The sequence below is a fragment of the Notolepis coatsorum genome (assembly GCF_963971535.1).
Source record: "Notolepis coatsorum genome assembly, chromosome: 3".
Classification (NCBI taxonomy): domain Eukaryota; kingdom Metazoa; phylum Chordata; class Actinopteri; order Aulopiformes; family Paralepididae; genus Notolepis; species Notolepis coatsorum.
Window position 1 is genome coordinate 88094803 of NC_140167.1, and position 21839 is coordinate 88116641.

General features: G+C 44.3%; 1 protein-coding gene across 2 annotated transcripts in view; it reads right to left on the bottom strand.

Moving 5' to 3' along the window:
- The window catches only part of LOC311224800 (transducin-like enhancer protein 1), a 36224-nt gene extending 14848 nt beyond the window's left edge, over window positions 1–21376 (bottom strand). Inside the window, exons 1-8 of one of the 2 annotated variants that reach the window (XM_084309925.1) lie at window positions 21317–21376; window positions 20396–20437; window positions 15117–15332; window positions 14078–14137; window positions 6003–6098; window positions 5780–5824; window positions 5097–5258; window positions 1559–1685 (exon numbers count right to left, since the gene is read on the bottom strand). In XM_084309925.1, the coding sequence (XP_084166051.1) occupies window positions 1559–1685; window positions 5097–5258; window positions 5780–5824; window positions 6003–6098; window positions 14078–14137; window positions 15117–15332; window positions 20396–20413 (724 nt within the window). In that variant the 5' untranslated portion in view covers window positions 20414–20437; window positions 21317–21376. Of the gene's footprint in view, window positions 1–1558; window positions 1686–5096; window positions 5259–5779; window positions 5825–6002; window positions 6099–14077; window positions 14138–15116; window positions 15333–20362; window positions 20438–21316 lie in introns of both variants that reach the window. The other variant, XM_084309924.1, reaches the window with a different exon arrangement.
- Between the last annotated feature and the right edge of the window lie 463 nt (window positions 21377–21839).

Sequence of the window (21839 nt, forward strand, 5' to 3'; positions counted from 1 at the left end):
TTTATTTATTGTGAAAAGTATGCATAATGTTGTGTTAATTCCATGACAAGAGATATGTAATGTTAATTACCTGAAATTATTCCGTTTTTTGGGGGGGGGGGACCCTGCATATATCGGTATCGGTTGATATCGGTATCGGAAATTAAGAGTTGGACAATATCAGTATACCGGATATCGGTAAAAAAGCCAAAATCGAACATCCCTACTTTAAATAGGATCCCTCTTGCCCTACAGCTTCTGTTGCCTTCCTCCCTTTCACAATATGTATCCTCATCTATTTAAAACCTCTAGTGGTTTTGCTAAACAATTCACAACAAATAACACCGTTCACTTTGCACAATAACATTATGGAAGCTTGATATCAGGGCTGGAAAAAGCTCCCCCATCACACCTGCTCCTTTGTGCATCTCAACACTGTGTGCACTTTGGTTACACAGTGTATCTGTATCTCAGTATCACACGCATCTCCAAACATCCTGACAATTCAAATTACACCGAGCACACGTCTCATCAAATCAAAGATATATAATTCATCCTTGTGAAGATCTCTCTAAAGATAGCCCTCCCTCTAAGGGCGGCTACGTGGCGTAGTGGGCAAGGCGCTCGCCACGAAATCTGGAGACGCTGGGCTTGCCTGTTCGAGCCCAGCGCTCCACATTTGCTTTCAGTTTAGCTGGTCGGCCGTACTAATACACATTGGCCGTATTAGGGGGTGGGAAACTGATGGGTGGGGATCGGGCGTTGTGGACAGCGACTCCTACAGGTCGGTTGGTGCGCCTGCGCAGTAGAATCAGGAAGTGTCGGGGGCAGCGTGAGCCTCCCACGCGTTACTCCTCGCCACTGAGAGATCGAGCTGCGCAGGTGAAAAGATGCGACTGCTGTTACCTCAAGTACCGGAGGGGACTTGTGCTATGTATGACTTAGTCCACATTGCAGTCGGCTTGTGGGAGGCAAGAAACAGCGTTCGTGACAGGGGAGGGTTGAATTGGATGATACGAAATTGGGATGGGAGAAAATATAGAAAAATGGGAGAAAAAAGTGGATAAAAAAAAAAAAAGATAGCCCTCCCTCTTCTCCCTGATAGACTGTCCCACTAGTCTCAGGATTATTCCATACAGACGCGTATATCTTTATGAAGGAATGGCTGCATTATTCTGACAACCAAGTGAATGAATACGATGGGAGGTGAATTAAATCATGGGGTAGAGAAACCAAACGTATGTCTTTCATTGAGACAGGTATTGAGACGGGTCCTTCAGTGAGACGGGTCTTTCAGTGAGACGGGTCTTTCAGTGAGACGGGTCTTGGGTCTTTCAGTGAGACGGGTCTTTCAGTGAGACAGGTCTTTCAGTGAGACGGGTCTTTCAGTGAGACAGGTCTTGAGACAGGTCTTTCAGTGAGACAGGTCTTTCAGTGAGACGGGTCTTTCAGTGAGACGGGTCTTTCAGTGAGACAGGTCTTGAGACAGGTCTTTCAGTGAGACAGGTCTTTCAGTGAGACGGGTCTTTCAGTGAGACGGGTCTTTCAGTGAGACGGGTCTTTAGACAGGTCTTCTTACCCAGAGGGTCCACGCCAGACTTCCCAGGAACGGGCCGGAACTGCGGGGGGCCACTGGGTCCTGGTGTGTTGGAGTCCTGGGACATGGGGGTGCCCGGCTTCATACCTGGAGTAGTGGACTTCTCCCTCTGCAGGGACAGACAGACAGACAGACAGACAGACAGACAGACAGACAGACAGACAGAAAGGAAAAAAGAGATAGTGAATAAAACAGTGAAGGGACGCAAGGTGCTATGAAACTATAAAGCTCTTGAGGCGACATTAGGGGTGTAAAGGTACACGTATCCGTACCGAACCAAACGGCTGTAGTGTGTACCGCACGAATACAACGGTATGTTGACCGCCCACCGGGGGCTGTTTTTTTCACAATCTAATATAATTATTATAATTTTTTATTTTCTAAAATTTTCTATTTTTTAAGTCGATTATTCATTTCAATATAGAATATTCGTTGACAGCCCTACAAGTACAATTAGTTACTGCACACTACATCACCCCTGAGTGGAACATGGAAAGCCAAACTTTCCCCCACTGTACCGAAAACCCGTACCGAACCGTGACTTCAAAACAGAGGTACGTACCGTACCGTGGTTCTTGTGTACCGTTACACCCCTAGGCGTTTTTAACACTGACTAAAGGACCAGAGTACACATTTACATTCAGTGGAAACTTTTATACAGCCTGGGTTTTCAACACTAACCGACCAGAGTTACACATCCTGGGTTCTGACTGAAGAACCAGTTACATCCTGGGTTCTGACTGAAGAACCAGTTACATCCTGGGTTCTGACTGAAAAACCAGTTACATCCTGGGTTCCGACTGAAGAACCAGTTACATCCTGGGTTCTGACTGAAGAACCAGTTACATCCTGGGTTCTGACTGAAGAACCGGTTACATCCTGGGTTCTGACTGAAGAACCAGTTACATCCTGGGTTCTGACTGAAGAACCAGTTACATCCTGGGTTCTGACTGAAGAACCAGTTACATCCTGGGTTCTGACTGAAGAACCAGTTACATCCTGGGTTCTGACTGAAGAACCAGTTACATCCTGGGTTCTGACTGAAGAACCAGTTACATCCTGGGTTCTGACTGAAGAACCAGTTACATCCTGGGTTCTGACTGAAGAACCAGTTACATCCTGGGTTCTGACTGAAGAACCAGTTACATCCTAGATTGTCAGCCTTGACTGACAAAAAATTCTAAGTATATAAAAAATATATATATATTGCTTGGAAATCTCAATGTTTGACCCTGAACAAGTAATAAAAATATAGCGGGCAGGTTGACGTGTAGATGTGTTGTGAAATGTATGTACTGTAGTGTTGTTTACACCCGAGGTGCCTGAGTGTGTTTTACTGTACAAGGTCTAGCCAGTGTCTGTATTGTGTGGGAGTTGTATAAACATGAGGAGAAAACATAAGGTCTGCCTCACGTCATTACAGTATAATCACTGTTGTTCCGTTTTCACTAGGGTTCTGCCAGGGTTCTCACCCGCACCAAGTCCTGGCACCACATCACCCCCACCCTCATCCACCTCCACTGGCTTCCAGTCAAGTCCCGCATCAATTTCAAGATCCTCCTCATCACCTATAAAGCCCTTCACTCCCTTGCCCCCCGGTACCTAGCGGACCTCCATCCCTACATCCCGCCCCGGAGGCTGTGGTCCTCTGACTCCGGTCTCCTCTCCATCCCTGCCACCAACATGCAGACTGTTGGTCCCAGAGCCTTCTCTGTGGCCGCACCCACCCTCTGGAACTCCCTCCCTCCAAACAACCGTAGTGCTGCATCCCTGCACTCCTTCAAATCCCAACTCAAAACCCACCTCTTCACCAAATTTGTAAATTACTCTGCCTGATTTCCCTCTTTTCTTTTCTTTCTTTCCTTTTGTTATTGTTGTTACGTTGTTCCCTGACCCCCTTCCCTTAGCTGCCCCCTCCTGTTAAGTGCCTTGAGTCTCTTGAATGGTGCTATATAAATCTAAGATATTGTTATTATTATTATTGTTTGTCGTTGAATATCAATAGTTACCACACTGATCGAAGGCCTATATGATGAGCCACCAATCTTCATACAATCTTCAGAATCTTAAATAGTTTTTAAAGAATCTTAAATAGTTTTTAAATAGTTTTTAACACTGTAAAGTAATTTTTTGTTTTTGTTTTACATTGTAATGTAATTTTAGCTATCTTAATTGTTACAGTAGTTTCATTATGCATTGTGTGTACTGACTTTTAATAATTTTGTTTTTGCAATAATAATTGTTTTTGTATGTTGTTTTGTGTGTGTGGACCCCAGGAAGACTAGCTGGTTGCTATGGCACCAGCTAATGGGGATCCTTAATAAAATAAAATAAAATAAAATAAAATAAAATAAAATCATACAATCCTTATGAGCCACCAATCATCTTATTGACAAGGACCCCACTGGATCCATGCTGCTAATATATATGTGGTTTACACTCCTTGTTCCGTCTGCTGGCCTGGTGCAGACCTGCTTTGGGCTGATCAGTAGTGTCAATGTGGAGGTATTCTGCTTTAGTGTGTGTGTGTGTGTGTGTGTGTGTGTGTGTGTGTGTGTGTGTGTGTGTGTGTGTGTGTGTGTGTGTGTGTGTGTGTGTGTGTGTGTGTGTGCGTGCGTGCGTGTGTGTGGAAGTAGCAGTGTTGGGGTCGTTACTTAAAAAAGATAAGTAATATATTACACACATTATTTGTTGCTTCTCTTAGACCATACTGATTAATACCAGGGAAAGGTAATTTGTTAAACGGCTGGAGAGGTGTCGGTCGGGTGGACTCTCTCTAGGGGCCGACGCGCCAGAGTTCTCGAGACACGGAACACATTGGCACCTTTTATGTCACATAATAATAATGACAGGATCATGTTATAGAGAATCGACAAAGTGGTCTTTTAACAATCCGTTGGATCAGTGACTGTAATGTGATTACCGATGTCGTCTACCACAGTGGTTCCCAAAGTCGGGGTCGCGACCCAAAGGTGGGCCGCGAGCAGCCACGGGAGGGCCGCGAGATGATTAAAAAAAGAAGCAGGCCAGGACAGTGTTTCTAGTTGCATTCTAAAATTCTATTCTATTGTATTCTAAAATGTGACTATATGGTTTTATATTAACTTAGTAAATAAATAAAAACGAAAAATCTACTTATTTCAACGAACATTTCAAACTAAATAACAGATTATGCACATAAAACGCTGAAAACAACCGAAGCAACAATAGTATTTTAATGAGGCTATTATTATTATTATCATTATTATTTTGCAACAAGTTAGCCCTCTCATAAATAGCACATATAAATGAATAACTAACTTGAACTAACTTAATAGGATTGAAGTGATATTTGGCTTAAAAAAAATCGGTCGCCTGGCAAAAAAAAAAAAAAAAAAAAAAAAAACCCTGACGGTGTGCATTGGGCCGCGGCTCTCTGACGCCTTATTTTCTGGGTCCCGGCCTGAAAAGTTTGGGAACCCCTGCTCTACCAAGTGTAATCACGGTAACAGACGACCCCGGGGGTCTGTGAGCGTCGTACCTGCGGCGGCTCCTTGCCCCGCGAGGGGGAGGGCGCGCTGCTGGAGGAGGCCAGGGAGGTGGGGCTGGCCTGGGGGGGACCCTCCTTGCGGGACGGGGGCATCTTGTCCAGGCCGTTCTCTCTCGACGAGTAAGACTGCACGCTCCGCGGGGACGAGGGGTCCTGGGGGAGGGAGGAGGGGGAGACGTTACTGTGGTGGTCCTGCCGTCATGTGAATGAATGAATGAATGAAAACTTTATTTAACAGATTGCAGAATGGGTACAATACAGTACGGCTCAATACACACAATTGTTAAGGGGATGCAGACCAGAGAAAGACGTTTGTCTTGTTTCCATCAGGGTCCCCCATTTTCAATTCATATAGACATTTATGACATACACAACATACATGACATTTATGGCATAGGGACATATAGGTATTTAGTACTGATACAATTGTGACATAAACGGTATTCAAATATACAGTACTGTTACCTCTAGATCCTGACAGAGTATATATGATGGGGAGGGGACTGTACATTAGGAGGGGGTGGGTGGGTGGGAGAGAAATATCCATACGGCGGGGAGGGGATATATACATGCGGTGGGGAGGAGACAGTCTATTAGGAGGGGGTGGGGGGTGGTGGACATGATGATGCGTGTAGAAGAGGAGGCAGTGAGGCGAGGAGGCTGCTGCTACTAACCTCATCCACCACCAGATTATCATCACTCTTATCTGCATCGCTGCCCTGCGGACGAGCACAGGAGAGAGAGAGAGCCGGTTAGAGCTGTCTGGAGGATCCATGAGGAAACACACATCTCTCACGCACACACACACACACACACACAAACCTACACACTTACACACACACAGACACACACACACAGACGCGCACACACACACACACGGGGCAGAATGTGTCTCACATAGTCCGTCATGAACTCCTTCTCCTCAACTTTCCTCTTCTTGCCGTTGCTGAGGTAGTCTGAAGGACGTCCCTTATCCCCGTTAGACAGAGAGCTCTGTGAGGAGGAGGAGGGAGGGGGAGAGCGAGAGAGCGAGGGAGAGAGAGAGAGAGTGCAGAGAGAGAGTGCAGAGAGAGAGAGAGGGAGAGAGAGAGAGGAGAGAGAGAGAGAGAGAGTGCAGAGAGAGAGAGGGAGAGAGAGAGAGAGTGCAGAGAGAGTGCAGAGAGAGAGCAGAGAGAGAGCAGAGAGAGAGAGAGAGAGAGGCAAAGGAGCAGAGTGGGAAGAGAGGTGAAAGGTAGAGGGTAAGAGAGAAGGAGAGAGAGAGAGGGGGGGTGAGAGAAAGAGAGGGAGGTGAGAAGAGAGAGGGGGAGAAGAGAGGGGGAGAAGAGCGAGAAGAAGAAGAGAGAGAGGAGAGCAAGGAATAAATAAATTGGAGAGGGGAGTGGAGGAATGCAGGAAAGGAGAGGTAAACAGCAAAAGAGGAGGAGGAGGAGGGGGGGAGGAGGAGGAGGGGAGAAGAGGGTGATAATGAGGTGAGAGGAACTGCATAAATCATGTCGAGCTCATAAGCAGCAGAGATAAATGTGAATGAATATCATGCTGCATCGACTGGCCTCAATTGGCCTCACTGTTGGACTGAGAGAGAGAGAGAGAGAGAGAGAGAGAGAGAGAGAGAGAGAGAGAGAGAGAGAGAGAGAGAGAGAGAGAGAGAGAGAGAGAGAGAGAGAGAGAGAGAGAGAGAGAGAGAGAGAGAGAGAGAGAGAGAGAGAGAGAGAGAGAGAGAGAGAGACGTTTGCTTTAACACATAGCACTGGACTGCAGAGTGGGTTCAATCAGATTTCTGTCACGTGTTAAAGGGATTGAGGAGCCTAAAAGTTATCGATATTTTTGTACTTGTGTGAGGGTTGTGAATTATAATACATATTATATATATATTTGACACTTATAAAAGAGTAATGTATACCTATACAGATACATCCAGACATATTGCAAAGGGTAGTGAACAGAATGCAACACTAGAGGCCCCGGTGCATCATTTGGCTTCACTAGCAATACATGTTGTTTTGCACATATGCATTGTGAACTAAATTCACCAAAATTCACTTTGTGGTATACTTGAGGCTAGTTCAGTACATTCCAAGTTACCTGGAATATTGTAGCCAACTGCCAGCCTACTGAAACTGAGTGTAAGGCTGAGACGATATGGCGTTTGGAAAGAATAGATCAAATCGGGACAAAATTATCGATAAATATCTATATTTTTATTAGTATTTTTTTTAATACTTTTTTATTATTATTATTATTTAAACAACAAATGTATGTTATTTTGCAGCAATTCTTTGTCGTTGTCGCCATCTTTAGTGTTACAGATTTCCCCATTCAAAACTACCTAGCTACCTACTAGTATTTTAGTATAGTATAAAGTATTTAAAAAATAAATAAAGTATAATAATTTCACGTGCAAATCAATTAGATAAGTGATGCCACTTATCGATTTCACTCAGTTATTGATAATTATCGATAAGTGGTCTCAGCCTTAACTGAGTGTACTGAAGAGCTGGTAGTGAGCACTAGGCAGTAAGCACTAGGCAGTAAGCACTAGGCAGTAAGCACTAGGCAGTAAGCACTAGGCAGTAAGCACTAGGCAGTAAGCACTAGGCAGTAAGCACTAGGTAGTAAGCACTAGGCAGTAAGCACTAGGTAGTAAGCACTAGGCAGTAAGCACTAGGCAGTAAGCACTAGGCAGTAAGCACTAGGTAGTAAGCACTAGGCAGTAAGCACTAGGCAGTAAGCACTAGGTAGTAAGCACTAGGCAGTAAGCACTAGGCAGTAAGCACTAGGCAGTAAGCACTAGGTAGTAAGCACTAGGCAGTAAGCACTAGGCAGTAAGCACTAGGCAGTAAGCACTAGGTAGTAAGCACTAGGCAGTAAGCACTAGGTAGTAAGCACTAGGCAGTAAGCACTAGGTAGTAAGCACTAGGCAGTAAGCACTAGGCAGTAAGCACTAGGCAGTAAACTAGGCAGTAAGCACTAGGCAGTGAGAACTAGGTAGTAAGCACTAGGCAGTAAGCACTAGGCAGTAAGCACTAGGCAGTAAACTAGGTAGTAAGCACTAGGCAGTAAGCACTATGCACTAGGTAGTAAGCACTAGGCAGTAAGCACTAGGCAGTAAGCACTAGGTAGTAAGCACTAGGTAGTAAGCACTAGGCAGTAAACTAGGCAGTAAGCACTAGGCACTATGCACTAGGCAGTAAGCACTAGGCAGTGAGAACTAGGTAGTAAGCACTAGGCAGTAAGCACTAGGCAGTAAACTAGGCAGTAAGCACTAGGCAGTAAACTAGGCAGTAAGCACTAGGCAGTAAACTAGGCAGTAAGCACTAGGCAGTAAGCACTAGGCAGTAAGCACTAGGCAGTGAGAACTAGGTAGTGAGCACTAGGCAGTAAGCACTAGGCAGTAAGCACTAGGTAGTAAGCACTAGGCACTATGCACTAGGCAGTAAGCACTAGGCAGTAAGCACTAGGCAGTAAGCACTAGGTAGTAAGCACTAGGCAGTAAGCACTAGGCAGTAAGCACTAGGTAGTAAGCACTAGGCAGTAAGCACTAGGTAGTAAGCACTAGGCAGTAAGCACTAGGCAGTAAGCACTAGGCAGTAAACTAGGCAGTAAGCACTAGGCAGTGAGAACTAGGTAGTAAGCACTAGGCAGTAAGCACTAGGCAGTAAACTAGGCAGTAAGCACTAGGCAGTAAACTAGGCAGTAAGCACTAGGCAGTAAACTAGGCAGTAAGCACTAGGCAGTAAGCACTAGGCAGTAAGCACTAGACTGCCTAGGCAGTAAGCACTAGGCAGTAAGCACTAGGTAGTAAGCACTAGGCAGTAAGCACTAGGCAGTAAGCACTAGGCAGTGAGAACTAGGTAGTAAGCACTAGGCAGTAAGCACTAGGCAGTAAACTAGGCAGTAAGCACTAGGCAGTAAACTAGGCAGTAAGCACTAGGCAGTAAACTAGGCAGTAAGCACTAGGCAGTAAGCACTAGGCAGTGAGAACTAGGTAGTGAGCACTAGGCAGTAAGCACTAGGCAGTAAACTAGGTAGTAAGCACTAGGTAGTAAGCACTAGGCAGTAAGCACTAGGCAGTAAGCACTAGGCAGTAAGCACTAGGTAGTAAGCACTAGGCAGTGAGCACTAGGTAGTAAGCACTAGGCAGTAAGCACTAGGCACTATGCACTAGGCAGTAAGCACTAGGTAGTAAGCACTAGGCAGTAAGCACTAGGCAGTAAGCACTAGGCAGTAAGCACTAGGTAGTAACCACTAGGCAGTAAACTAAGTAGTAAGCACTAGGTAGTAAGCACTAGGCAGTAAGCACTAGGTAGTAAGCACTAGGTAGTAAGCACTAGGTAGTAAGCACTAGGCAGTAAGCACTAGGTAGTAAGCACTAGGTAGTAAGCACTAGGCAGTGAGCACTAGGCAGTAAACTAGGTAGTAAGCACTAGGTAGTAAGCACTAGGTAGTAAGCACTAGGCAGTAAGCACTAGGCAGTAAGCACTAGGCAGTAAGCACTAGGTAGTAAGCACTAGGCAGTAAGCACTAGGCAGTGAGCACTAGGTAGTACGCACTAGGTAGTAAGCACTAGGCAGTAAGCACTAGGTAGTAAGCACTAGGTAGTAAGCACTAGGCAGTAAGCACTAGGCAGTAAGCACTAGGCAGTAAGCACTAGGCAGTAAGCACTAGGCAGTGAGCACTAGGTAGTACGCACTAGGTAGTAAGCACTAGGCAGTAAGCACTAGGCAGTAAGCACTAGGTAGTAAGCACTAGGCAGTAAGCACTAGGCCAGGGGTGGCCAACCAGTCAGAGACTAAGAGCCACAAGAAAATGACTGTGGTACCACAAAGAGCCACACCATATACCAGCGTTTCTCAACCTTTTTTTTCAGTCACGGCACCCTTCATGTGTTTATAGGTCTCACCCTCTGGCCTCTGAAGTTGCTAATGTCTTTTTTATTTGGGCCTCACAGGGTTAAAAGTACCCTGTGAGACCCACGGTTGCAAAATTACAAAATCACTTTTAGCCATTTAAAAAAAATAATGTTTATTTAAAAAATGTTAAAGGGGAACTATTTTACTATTTCTTTCACTATTTGGGCACTTTTACACAATTCCTGTGAGTCTATGGAACACCTAGGTTTTTTTCAAAAAAAATGCATTGTTTTGTATTTCTAATCAAGTACTAAAAACCGCATTTTTCTACCTCAAGATCTTAAGCCGTTTTGAGGCTGGGCTCCAACCACTGTGTGGCCTGGTGCCAACTGCCACATCAACTGCCACATTATTATGCAGCTGAGAAATCTCTGACATCACAGATATGCACATTTGCACATTTTCAGATGACTCAGTTCAGTGAGGGTGAATATTGTGAGAAGAGAATTGGAAGAATTCGCCAATATGAGAATTAGAGACATATATCCTATTAATATAAGTCCACATAGCTAAGAAACAATGGTAAACACTGAAAAAAGCCATTTATAAGATAGTTCCCCTTTAAGCACATGTATAGTCAATTGGTCCTGTTGTTCAGCCTCACAATGCTATTTGATAGTAAATGTGTTTATATGTCCCACCCTCTGGCCTCTGAAGTTGCTAATTTCTTTTTAATTTGGGCCTCACAGGGTTAACCTCTTAAGCCCGAGATATACAGTAAAAGTGTATATTTTCAGCATTATGTTTGTTTACCAATTATTTTAACTGTTATTAGTGAAATATAAGATTATAGAAATCTCAGGGCATTGAGTCGGAAACCGGCGCATATTGACAGGAGGAAGTGGCACAGCCAAAAGTGAGTGTAGTCTTTTGAAGGAAGAGACTCAGGGCTTTCAAATTTCAAAAAACTACCCTACCCAGCTCACACCAGCCCCTGTCAATCATCTGACTTCTGGATTTACTTTTTAATTTCTCTTATTTTTTGGGATTATCTCCCACAAACCTGAACGTTATTGCCATAAAACAGAACGCAGTTAGTTTCTCTACCTTTCTGTGAACGTCTTGCAAAAAACGGTGTTGCAATATGATGAAAAATGGTGGAGAAATTTACATTATAAAAAAGATGGCAGAATTCAGTACTGTATCTACAAAACCTTCTGTTTAATCATCTTCCCTTTATTCATTTGCTTAGATTTTTCAGGTCTGGTCAATTTTAGCATGGTGTTATTTACAGTCAAAGATTTTTTTTTTTTAAATAGAATTGATATTCTCCTTTGGTTCATTACAATTTACTCAAGGCTAGTAACAGACACACTATTTCTGACACTGATCCATATATGTCCCTAGATTCAGATACCAAGAACATGCAAATGGACCATTTAAAAAAAAATTGTAAATGTTTATTCTACGTCCTTATGGAATGAGTGACAAAAAAAAAAAAAAGTAAAAAAAAAAAAAAAAGTTATAAAAAAAAAAAAAAAAAAAAAAAAAAGATTAATTTTTTTTTATGGATGGAAGAGCCGCACATTGATGGGCAAAGAGCCGCATGCAGCTCGCGAGCCGCGGGTTGGCCACCCCTGCACTAGGCAGTAAGCACTAGGTAGTAAGCACTAGGTAGTAAGCACTAAGCACTAAGCACTAGCCAGTAAGCACTAGGCAGTAAGCACTAGGCAGTAAGCACTAGGTAGTAAGCACTAGGTAGTAAGCACTAGGCAGTAAGCACTAGGCAGTAAGCACTAGGCAGTGATAACTAGGTAGTAAGCACTAGGCAGTAAGCACTAGGCAGTAAGCACTAAGCAGTAAGCACTAGGTAGTAAGGACTAGGCAGTAAGCACTAGGCAGTGAGCACTAGGTAGTAAGCACTAGGTAGTAAGCACTAGGCAGTAAGCACTAGGTAGTAACCACTAGGCAGTAAGCACTAGGCAGTGAGCACTAGGTAGTAAGCACTAGGCAGTAAGCACTAGGCAGTAAGCACTAGGTAGTAACCACTAGGCAGTAAGCACTAGGTAGTAAGCACTAGGTAGTAAGCACTAGGCCGTAAGCACTAGGTAGTAAGCACTAGGCAGTAAGCACTAGGCAGTGATAACTAGGTAGTAAGCACTAGGCAGTAAGCACTAGGTAGTAAGCACTAGCCAGTAAGCACTAGGTAGTAAGCACTAGGCAGTAAGCACTAGGTAGTAAGCACTAGGTAGTAAGCACTATGCACTAGGCAGTAAGCACTAGGCAGTAAGCACTAGGTCATAGGTGTCAAACTCATGGCCTGCGGGCCAAATGTGGCCCGCCACGTCATTTGATGTGGCCCCCAAGAGCTCTAATGTTTAAAAAAAAAAAAAAAAAAAAAAATTAACATTCATCTTGGGTTAAAAAATAGCGGCGTTAAAATAATTGTGGGTTAATGCGTTAATAAAGCTTTAACTTTGACAGCCTTGGTTATTACACATTCTTACACATACATGTATGTTGAACATCTGAGGTATTGATGAAGTAACAAAGGAAAAAAGCCAAAAGCACTTATTCCTCAGACATTCTTTGACAATTTTACAGCCCAAAATACAAAAAAGATCCAGGTGGAATAGGTAACAAAGGGTTGAAGAAATATTGTCTGAAATGTCAGATGCAAACTGGCTGTGTGACATAACCGAGCATCTCGCTCAATTGAATAAGAAGCTGTAGGGATGCAAACAAGTCCCACCCAAAACTTGACCAATATAGTTGTGAACTGAGACAACCCTTATTTTGTTATTTTTGAGTACAGTTACAGTTGTGTGTTCATGCAGACACATAATAGCAATTTCATTACAAATTGAAAATGGGGGACCCTGATGTAAACAAGTCGAAAGTCTTTCTCTGGTCTGCATCCCCTTAACAATTGTGTGTATTGAGCTGTACTGTACTGTACCCATTCTGCAATCTGTTAATTAAAGTTAATTAAAGTTAATCTTCCATTAGTTGGATGTATGGCCTCTGCAAGGTTGTGTGCAGCCATTTGTTTTTGTAACATCTGCTACATCTGTCCCACGTGTTCTTTGCAGCTCACAGTTGTTAGTTCTGCCCCTCTTGACTGTGACAAAAAGGTTTTGAACCAACTTAATGTCATAGCTTGTATTTGATGATATTCTTCTTTGTTATTTACTTGAATGGTTTGCTCATTGATTGATGGAGTAATATGGGGTTCTGATAAACAAATTATTTGTTAAAATAACATAAGCTAACATATATTTTTACATCTATGCAAATGCATATGCAATATGTATAACTTGAATAAGTAATAAATACAGAAACAACATGTTTAACAATATGTAAATGAGTAGCTACATTTATTTTACATTACATTAACATTTATACGGTCTTTGGCCCTTTGAGGGCAACCATAATGCTGATGTGGCCCTCTGTGAAAATGAGTTTGACACCCCTGCACTAGGTAGTAAGCACTAGGCAGTAAGCACTAGGCAGTAAGCACTAGGTAGTAAGCACTAGGTAGTAAGCACTAGGCAGTAAGCACTAGGCAGTCTAGGTAGTAAGCACTAGGCAGTAAGCACTAGGCAGTAAGCACTAGGCAGTAAGCACTAGGTAGTAGGGCTGAGCCCAAACGTTTGAACGTTCGAACCTTCGTTCGTTACGTTGGCATTCAAATTCTAAATCAACATTAGAATAAAAAATAAAATACATTTTTTATTGTTATTATTTTTTCTATTAATTCTGTTTCAACCAATGGGGTTTTTCTTCACAGTTGCAGATAAAGAGTAGGCTACACTAATATTATAGTATTAAAAGAAACTGATGAGTTATATTCATTAAAGAAAGTTGATTTATTTGGGCTGGGGCTTCTCCCTGGGCTGGGTCTGGGGCTGGAAAGTTGATTTAATAAAAAAAAAAAATACTAATTTGATCAGATTAATAACTTTATTCAAATTGAGGATTTAGTTTGAGGATATCGAGGATAAAAAAATATATATATATAAAAAAAGAAATTTGAACCTTTTAATTTTTTTTTATTAAAAACGAAGGTTCGAACATTCGTTCAAAAAACCCTGACGAAGTCCTGTACTGCGTTGTACTCACCGGTCCGGCCTCGCGGTCGGGGTCCATCCCAGGCAGCAGCGCCATGCGGCCCCGGAGCAGACCAAGAGAAAACAAACGCACACATGCACACATAGTGTTATCTCCCATCACTGTGTGGGCTGTGACTCGCTGGGAACCACCCCTGATTAATGTTATTATCAGTGGAACCACAACGCCCTGCCAAGGAGTGCAGCCCAAGCCCTGTCATCGTAATCCATCAATCCCAAGCACTTCTAATCCTCTATACGTATCTCAAACTACAAACCACCTCCATATCGCAGCCAAGATCGCATAAATCCTTAAAAGTAATCTAGAACTTACAGTTTACAGTAAATTGTCATGGCCGGGTGGCTATAGTGATTCAGTGGCCGGACTGGGGCTAGGCCTCTATACGCTTGTTCTGGCAAAACTTGACATTCATCCCCTAGTCCCCTGGCTCTTCTCCACATCCGGGCTTAAAGGTCACTGCAAAATATAGCTAGCAGCTACACAGCACCTCCAGGTACCATACCTCTGTGGTGCTATACTGGTACGCAGCACCTCCAGGTACCATACCTCTGTGGTGCTATACTGGGTTTATAATGGGTCTATACTGAGTCTATACTGGGTCTATACTGGTACATAGCTAGCAGCTACACAGCACAACCAGGTACCATACCTCTGTGGTGCTATACTGGTACATAGCACATCCAGGTACCATACCTCTGTGGTGCTATACTGGTACATAGCAGACCCAGGTACCATACCTCTGTGGTGCTATACTGGTACATAGCAGACCCAGGTACCATACCTCTGTGGTGCTATACTGGTACATAGCACATCCAGGTACCATACCTCTGTGGTGCTATACTGGGTCTATACTGGTACATAGCTAGTAGCTACACAGCACATCCAGGTACCATACCTCTGTGGGTCTATACTGGTACACAGCACATCCAGGTACCATACCTCTGTGGTGCTATACTGGTACATAGCACATCCAGGTACCATACCTCTGTGGGTCTATACTGGGTCTATACTGGGTCTATACTGGGTCCATACCTCTGTGGTGCTCCGCAGCCGCCGCCGCCGCCACCGCCTCCAGGTGTGCCCTCTCGTCCTTGGCCGCCAGCTGAGCGCCCAGCGCCCCGGAGAGGGCCAGCAGACCGGACCCCCCGCCCAGCGCCAGGCCCGGGTGGCCTAGTCCCGACGGATGGGGGCCCATGGGGAAGCCCTGGGCGACGTGCTGGGAGAGGTGCTGGGCCTGGAGCTGCTGCTGTATACGGAGAGGGACGAGAGAGAGAGAGAGAGAGAGGGATGAGAGGGAGGTGAGCCAGAGGGAGGGTTCACAGTGTGTGTGCGTGTGTGTGTGTGTGTGTGTGCATGTGTGTGTGCGTGTGTGTGTGCGTGTGTGTGAGTGTGCGTCAGAGTGTGTGTGTCAGAGTGCGTGTGTGTCAGAGTGCGTGTGTGTGTGTGTGTGTGTGTGCGTGTGTGTGGGTGTGTGTGTGAGTGTGCGTCAGAGTGTGTGTGTCAGAGTGTGTGTGTGTGTGCGTCAGAGTGTGTGTGCGCGTGTGTGTGCGTGCGCGTGTGTGTGCGTGTGTGTGTGTGCGTGCGTCAGAGTGTGTGTGCGCGTGTGTAGCGGGTTGAAACCATGAGTCACACTGGCGTTGGATGCTTCTCAAATATTTGTAAAATGACGCGAGGAGAAGGTGATTTAGCGTACGCTGCGAGAACAGTTGCTTTAAATTATGAGGCTGTTTAGGTGAGTAAATCAAGCGCACCTCAAATTAAATCCAACACGTTACCAATACATCAGCACCCATTACTCAAAGAGGGAGTAGATTTTAGGACTGGCATGAAAAACAAGGGAGGGGTGGAGTGATTGAGAGTCAAGACCAGAAAAGGAAAAGATAAATATGAAAGGGAAGTAAACAGAGGATGAGGTAACAGAGAGGATGATGTAACAGAGGATGAGGTAACAGAGAGGATGATGTAACAGAGAGGATGAGGTAACAGAGGATGAGGTAACAGAGAGGATGAGGTAACAGAGGATGATGTAATAGAGAGGATGAGGTAACAGAGAGGATGAGGTAACAGAGAGGATGATGTAACAGAGAGGATGATGTAACAGAGAGGATGAGGTAACAGAGGATGAGGTAACAGAGAGGATGATGTAACAGAGAGGATGAGGTAACAGAGAGGATGAGGTAACAGAGAGGATGATGTAACAGAGAGGATGATGTAACAGAGAGGATGAGGTAACAGAGAGGATGATGTAACAGAGAGGATGAGGTAACAGAGATGATGAGGTAACAGAGAGGATGATGTAACAGAGGATGAGGTAACAGAGAGGATGAGGTAACAGAGAGGATGATGTAACAGAGAGGATGATGTAACAGAGAGGATGATGTAACAGAGGATGATGTAACAGAGGATGATGTAACAGAGAGGATGAGGTAACAGAGGATGATGTAACAGAGATGATGATGTAACAGAGGATGAGGTAACAGAGAGGATGATGTAACAGAGAGGATGATGTAACAGAGAGGATGATGTAACAGAGGATGAGGTAACAGAGAGGATGATGTAACAGAGAGGATGATGTAACAGAGAGGATGATGTAACAGAGGATGAGGTAACAGAGAGGATGATGTAACAGAGAGGATGATGTAACAGAGAGGATGATGTAACAGAGGATGAGGTAACAGAGAGGATGATGTAACAGAGGATGATGTAACAGAGAGGATGATGTAACACAGAGGATGATGTAACAAAGAGGATGATGATGATGTAACAGAGAGGATGATGTAACAGAGAGGATGAGGATGATGTAACAGAGAGGATGATGTAACAGAGAGGATGATGTAACAGAGATGATGATGTAACAGAGAGGATGATGTAACAGAGAGGATGATGTAACAGAGAGGATGAGGTAACAGAGAGGATGAGGTAACAGAGGATGATGTAACAGAGAGGATGATGTAACAGAGAGGATGATGTAACAGAGGATGAGGTAACAGAGAGGATGAGGTAACAGAGAGGATGAGGATGATGTAACAGAGAGGATGAGGTAACAGAGAGGATGAGGTAACAGAGAGGATGATGTAACAGAGAGGATGATGTAACAGAGGATGAGGTAACAGAGAGGATGATGTAACAGAGAGGATGATGTAACAGAGAGGATGATGTAACAGAGAGGATGAGGTAACAGAGAGGATGATGTAACAGAGAGGATGAGGTAACAGAGAGGATGATGTAACAGAGAGGATGATGTAACAGAGGATGAGGTAACAGAGAGGATGATGTAACAGAGAGGATGATGTAACAGAGAGGATGATGTAACAGAGAGGATGAGGTAACAGAGAGGATGATGTAACAGAGAGGATGATGTAACAGAGGATGAGGTAACAGAGAGGATGATGTAACAGAGAGGATGATGTAACAGAGGATGATGTAACAGAGAGGATGATGTAACAGAGAGGATGATGTAACAGAGGATGATGTAACAAAGAGGATGATGTAACAGAGGATGATGTAACAAAGAGGATGATGTAACAGAGAGGATGATGTAACAAAGAGGATGATGTAACACAGAGGATGATGTAACAGAGGATGAGGTAACAGAGAGGATGATGTAACAGAGAGGATGATGTAACAGAGGATGAGGTAACAGAGAGGATGATGTAACAGAGAGGATGATGTAACAGAGAGGATGAGGTAACAGAGAGGATGAGGTAACAGAGAGGATGATGTAACAGAGGATGATGTAACAGAGGATGATGTAACAGAGGATGATGTAACAGAGGATGAGGTAACAGAGATGAAGATGTAACAGAGAGGATGATGTAACAGAGATGAAGATGTAACAGAGAGGATGATGTAACAGAGAGGATGATGTAACAGAGAGGATGATGTAACAGAGAGGATGATGTAACAGAGAGGATGATGTAACAGAGGATGATGTAACAGAGAAGATGAGGTAACAGAGGATGATGTAACAGAGAGGATGATGTAACAGAGGATGATGTAACAGAGAAGATGATGTAACAGAGAGGATGATGTAACAGAGGATGAGGTAACAAAGATGATGATGTAACAGAGAGGATGATGTAACACAGATGATGATGTAACAGAGAGGATGATGTAACAGAGAGGATGATGTAACAGAGAGGATGATGTAACAGAGGATGAGGTAACAGAGATGATGATGTAACAGAGAGGATGATGTAACAGAGGATGATGTAACAGAGAGGATGAGGTAACAGAGAGGATGATGTAACAGAGGATGATGTAACAGAGAGGATGATGTAACAGAGAGGATGATGTAACAGAGAGGATGATGTAACAGAGAGGATGAGGTAACAGAGAGGATGATGTAACAGAGAGGATGATGTAACAGAGAGGATGAGGTAACAGAGAGGATGATGTAACAGAGAGGATGATGTAACAGAGGATGATGTAACAGAGAGGATGATGTAACAGAGAGGATGATGTAACAGAGAGGATGAGGTAACAGAGAGGATGATGTAACAGAGAGGATGATGTAACAGAGAGGATGAGGTAACAGAGAGGATGATGTAACAGAGGATGAGGTAACAGAGAGGATGATGTAACAGAGAGGATGAGGATGATGTAACAGAGAGGATGAGGATGATGTAACACAGAGGATGAGGATGATGTAACAGAGAGGATGATGTAACAGAGAGGATGATGTAACAGAGAGGATGATGTAACAGAGAGGATGAGGATGATGTAACAGAGAGGATGATGTAACAGAGAGGATGATGTAACAGAGAGGATGAGGATGATGTAACACAGAGGATGATGTAACAGAGAGGATGAGGATGATGTAACACAGAGGATGAGGATGATGTAACAGAGAGGATGATGTAACAGAGAGGATGAGGATGATGTAACAGAGAGGATGATGTAACAGAGGATGAGGTAACACAGAGGATGATGTAACAGAGAGGATGATGTAACAGAGAGGATGAGGATGATGTAACAGAGAGGATGATGTAACAGCGAGGATGATGTAACAGAGGATGATGTAACAGAGAGGATGATGTAACAGAGGATGATGTAACACAGAGGATGATGTAACACAGAGGATGATGTAACAGAGAGGATGATGTAACAGAGGATGAGGTAACAGAGAGGATGATGTAACAGAGAGGATGATGTAACAGAGAGGATGAGGATGATGTAACACAGAGGATGAGGTAACAGAGAGGATGATGTAACAGAGGATGATGTAACAGAGAGGATGATGTAACAGAGGATGATGTAACAGAGAGGATGATGTAACAGAGGATGATGTAACAGAGGATGATGTAACAGAGGATGATGTAACAGAGAGGATGAGGTAACAGAGAGGATGAGGTAACAGAGGATGAGGTAACAGAGAGGATGATGTAACAGAGATGTAACAGAGAGGATGAGGTAACAGAGGGGATGAGGTAACAGAGGATGAGGTAACAGAGAGGATGATGTAACAGAGATGTAACAGAGAGGATGATGTAACAGAGAGGATGATGTAACAGAGAGGATGATGTAACAGAGAGGATGATGTAACAGAGGATGATGTAACAGAGGATGATGTAACAGAGAGGATGATGTAACAGAGGATGATGTAACAGAGGATGATGTAACAGAGAGGATGATGTAACAGAGAGGATGAGGTAACAGAGAGGATGAGGTAACAGAGGATGAGGTAACAGAGGATGATGTAACAGAGATGTAACAGAGGATGAGGTAACAGAGAGGATGATGTAACAGAGGATGAGGTAACAGAGATGATGAGGTAACAGAGATGTAACAGAGAGGATGAGGTAACAGAGGATGATGTAACAGAGGATGAGGTAACAGAGAGGATGATGTAACAGAGAGGATGAGGTAACAGAGAGGATGATGTAACAGAGAGGATGAGGTAACAGAGGATGAGGTAACAGAGAGGATGATGTAACAGAGGATGATGTAACAGAGAGGATGATGTAACAGAGAGGATGATGTAACACAGAGGATGATGTAACAGAGGATGATGTAACAGAGAGGATGATGTAACAGAGAGGATGATGTAACACAGAGGATGATGTAACAGAGGATGATGTAACAGAGAGGATGATATAACAGAGAGGATGATGTAACAGAGGATGATGTAACAGAGAGGATGATGTAACAGAGGATGATGTAACAGAGGATGATGTAACACGGTATGAGGTAACAGAGGATGATGTAACAGAGAGGATGATGTAACAGAGGATGATGTAACACGGTATGAGGTAACAGAGGGGGGAGTCCACGTACCCCTATCGACGCATTTAACTCCCCCATAGTCACCTGCTTGGCGCGTTCCATCGCCTGGACCACCTGTTGTTGGTGCTGTGGGACAAACCAAGAGGTCAGTGAGGAGGGGGGGGGGGGGGGGCGGGCGGGCGGTTAGACGTTGAATAAAAGATTTCAGCTTGAACCGAAATACAGATTGTGTGACTAAAAGTGAAATGAATATTTATTTACTTAAGATTTTGAATAATTGATTTCAAATAGCTTTTCTACTTTATGTAAATCACTGGAAGCCCTAGAGGTCAAGGAAAGGGGGGGGGGGGGGTGTTGTGAAGCTCCAACCACAGCTCTGTGCGTGTGTGTGTCTGTGTCTGTGTGTGTGTGTGCACGCACGCACGCCTGACAGCATGTCAAAGTGTTTCTCTGTGAGTTATTGGTTTCTGTGTGCATGTGCACGCCTTTTGTGTGGGCGGCTGTCAGAGAGAGAGAGAGAGAGACTGAATGTGTTATTGATGTGTTAATGTGCATAACTGTGTGGTTTGTGTGTGCGTGCATGTGGTGTATATTTGGGCGAACATGCTTTGTGTGTGTGTGAGGTGTGGTATGTGTGTGTGTGTGTGTGCGTGTGTGGTATGTGTGTGTGTGGTGAGTGGTGTGTGTGTGTGTGGTGTGTGTGTGTGGTGTGTGTGTGTGGTATGTGTATGTGTGTGTGCATGTGTGCGTGTAGGTGTGTAGGTTTGTGCGTGCATGTGGTGTATATTTGGGCGAACATGCTTTGTGTGCGTGTGTGGTGTGGTATGTGTGTGTGTGTGGTGTGTGTGTGTGTGTGTGTGTGTGTGGTGTGGTGTGGTATGTGTGTGTGTGTGTGGTGTGTGTGTGTGTGTGTGTGTGTGTGTGTGTGTGTGTGTGTGTGTGTGTGTGTGTGGTGTGTGTGTGTGTGCTGTGTGTGTGTGTGTGTGTGTGTGTAGTCCCTCTCACCTCCTGTGACAGGAATGGGATGAGCTGAGCACAGATCACGTTCAGCCGCTTGGCAATCTCCGTCTGAAGAGAAAAAAAGAGAACGAAAACAGAAAGGAGTGGGTGTGTGCACGGATACTGTCACTCTGATGAACAAACATACATGCATAACACACACACACACACAGAGAGGCAGAGAGCACGCACACACACACACACACACACAGAGGCAGAGAGCACACACACACACACACACAGAGGCAGAGAGCACACACACACACACACACAGAGGCAGAGAGCACACACACACACACAGAGAGGCAGAGAGCACACACACACACACAGAGAGGCAGAGAGCACACACACACACACACACACACACACACACACACACACACAGAGGCAGAGAGCACACACACACACACACACACACACACACAGAGGCAGAGAGCACACACACACACACACACAGAGGCAGAGAGCACACACACACACAGAGAGGCAGAGAGCACACACACACACACAGAGAGGCAGAGAGCACACA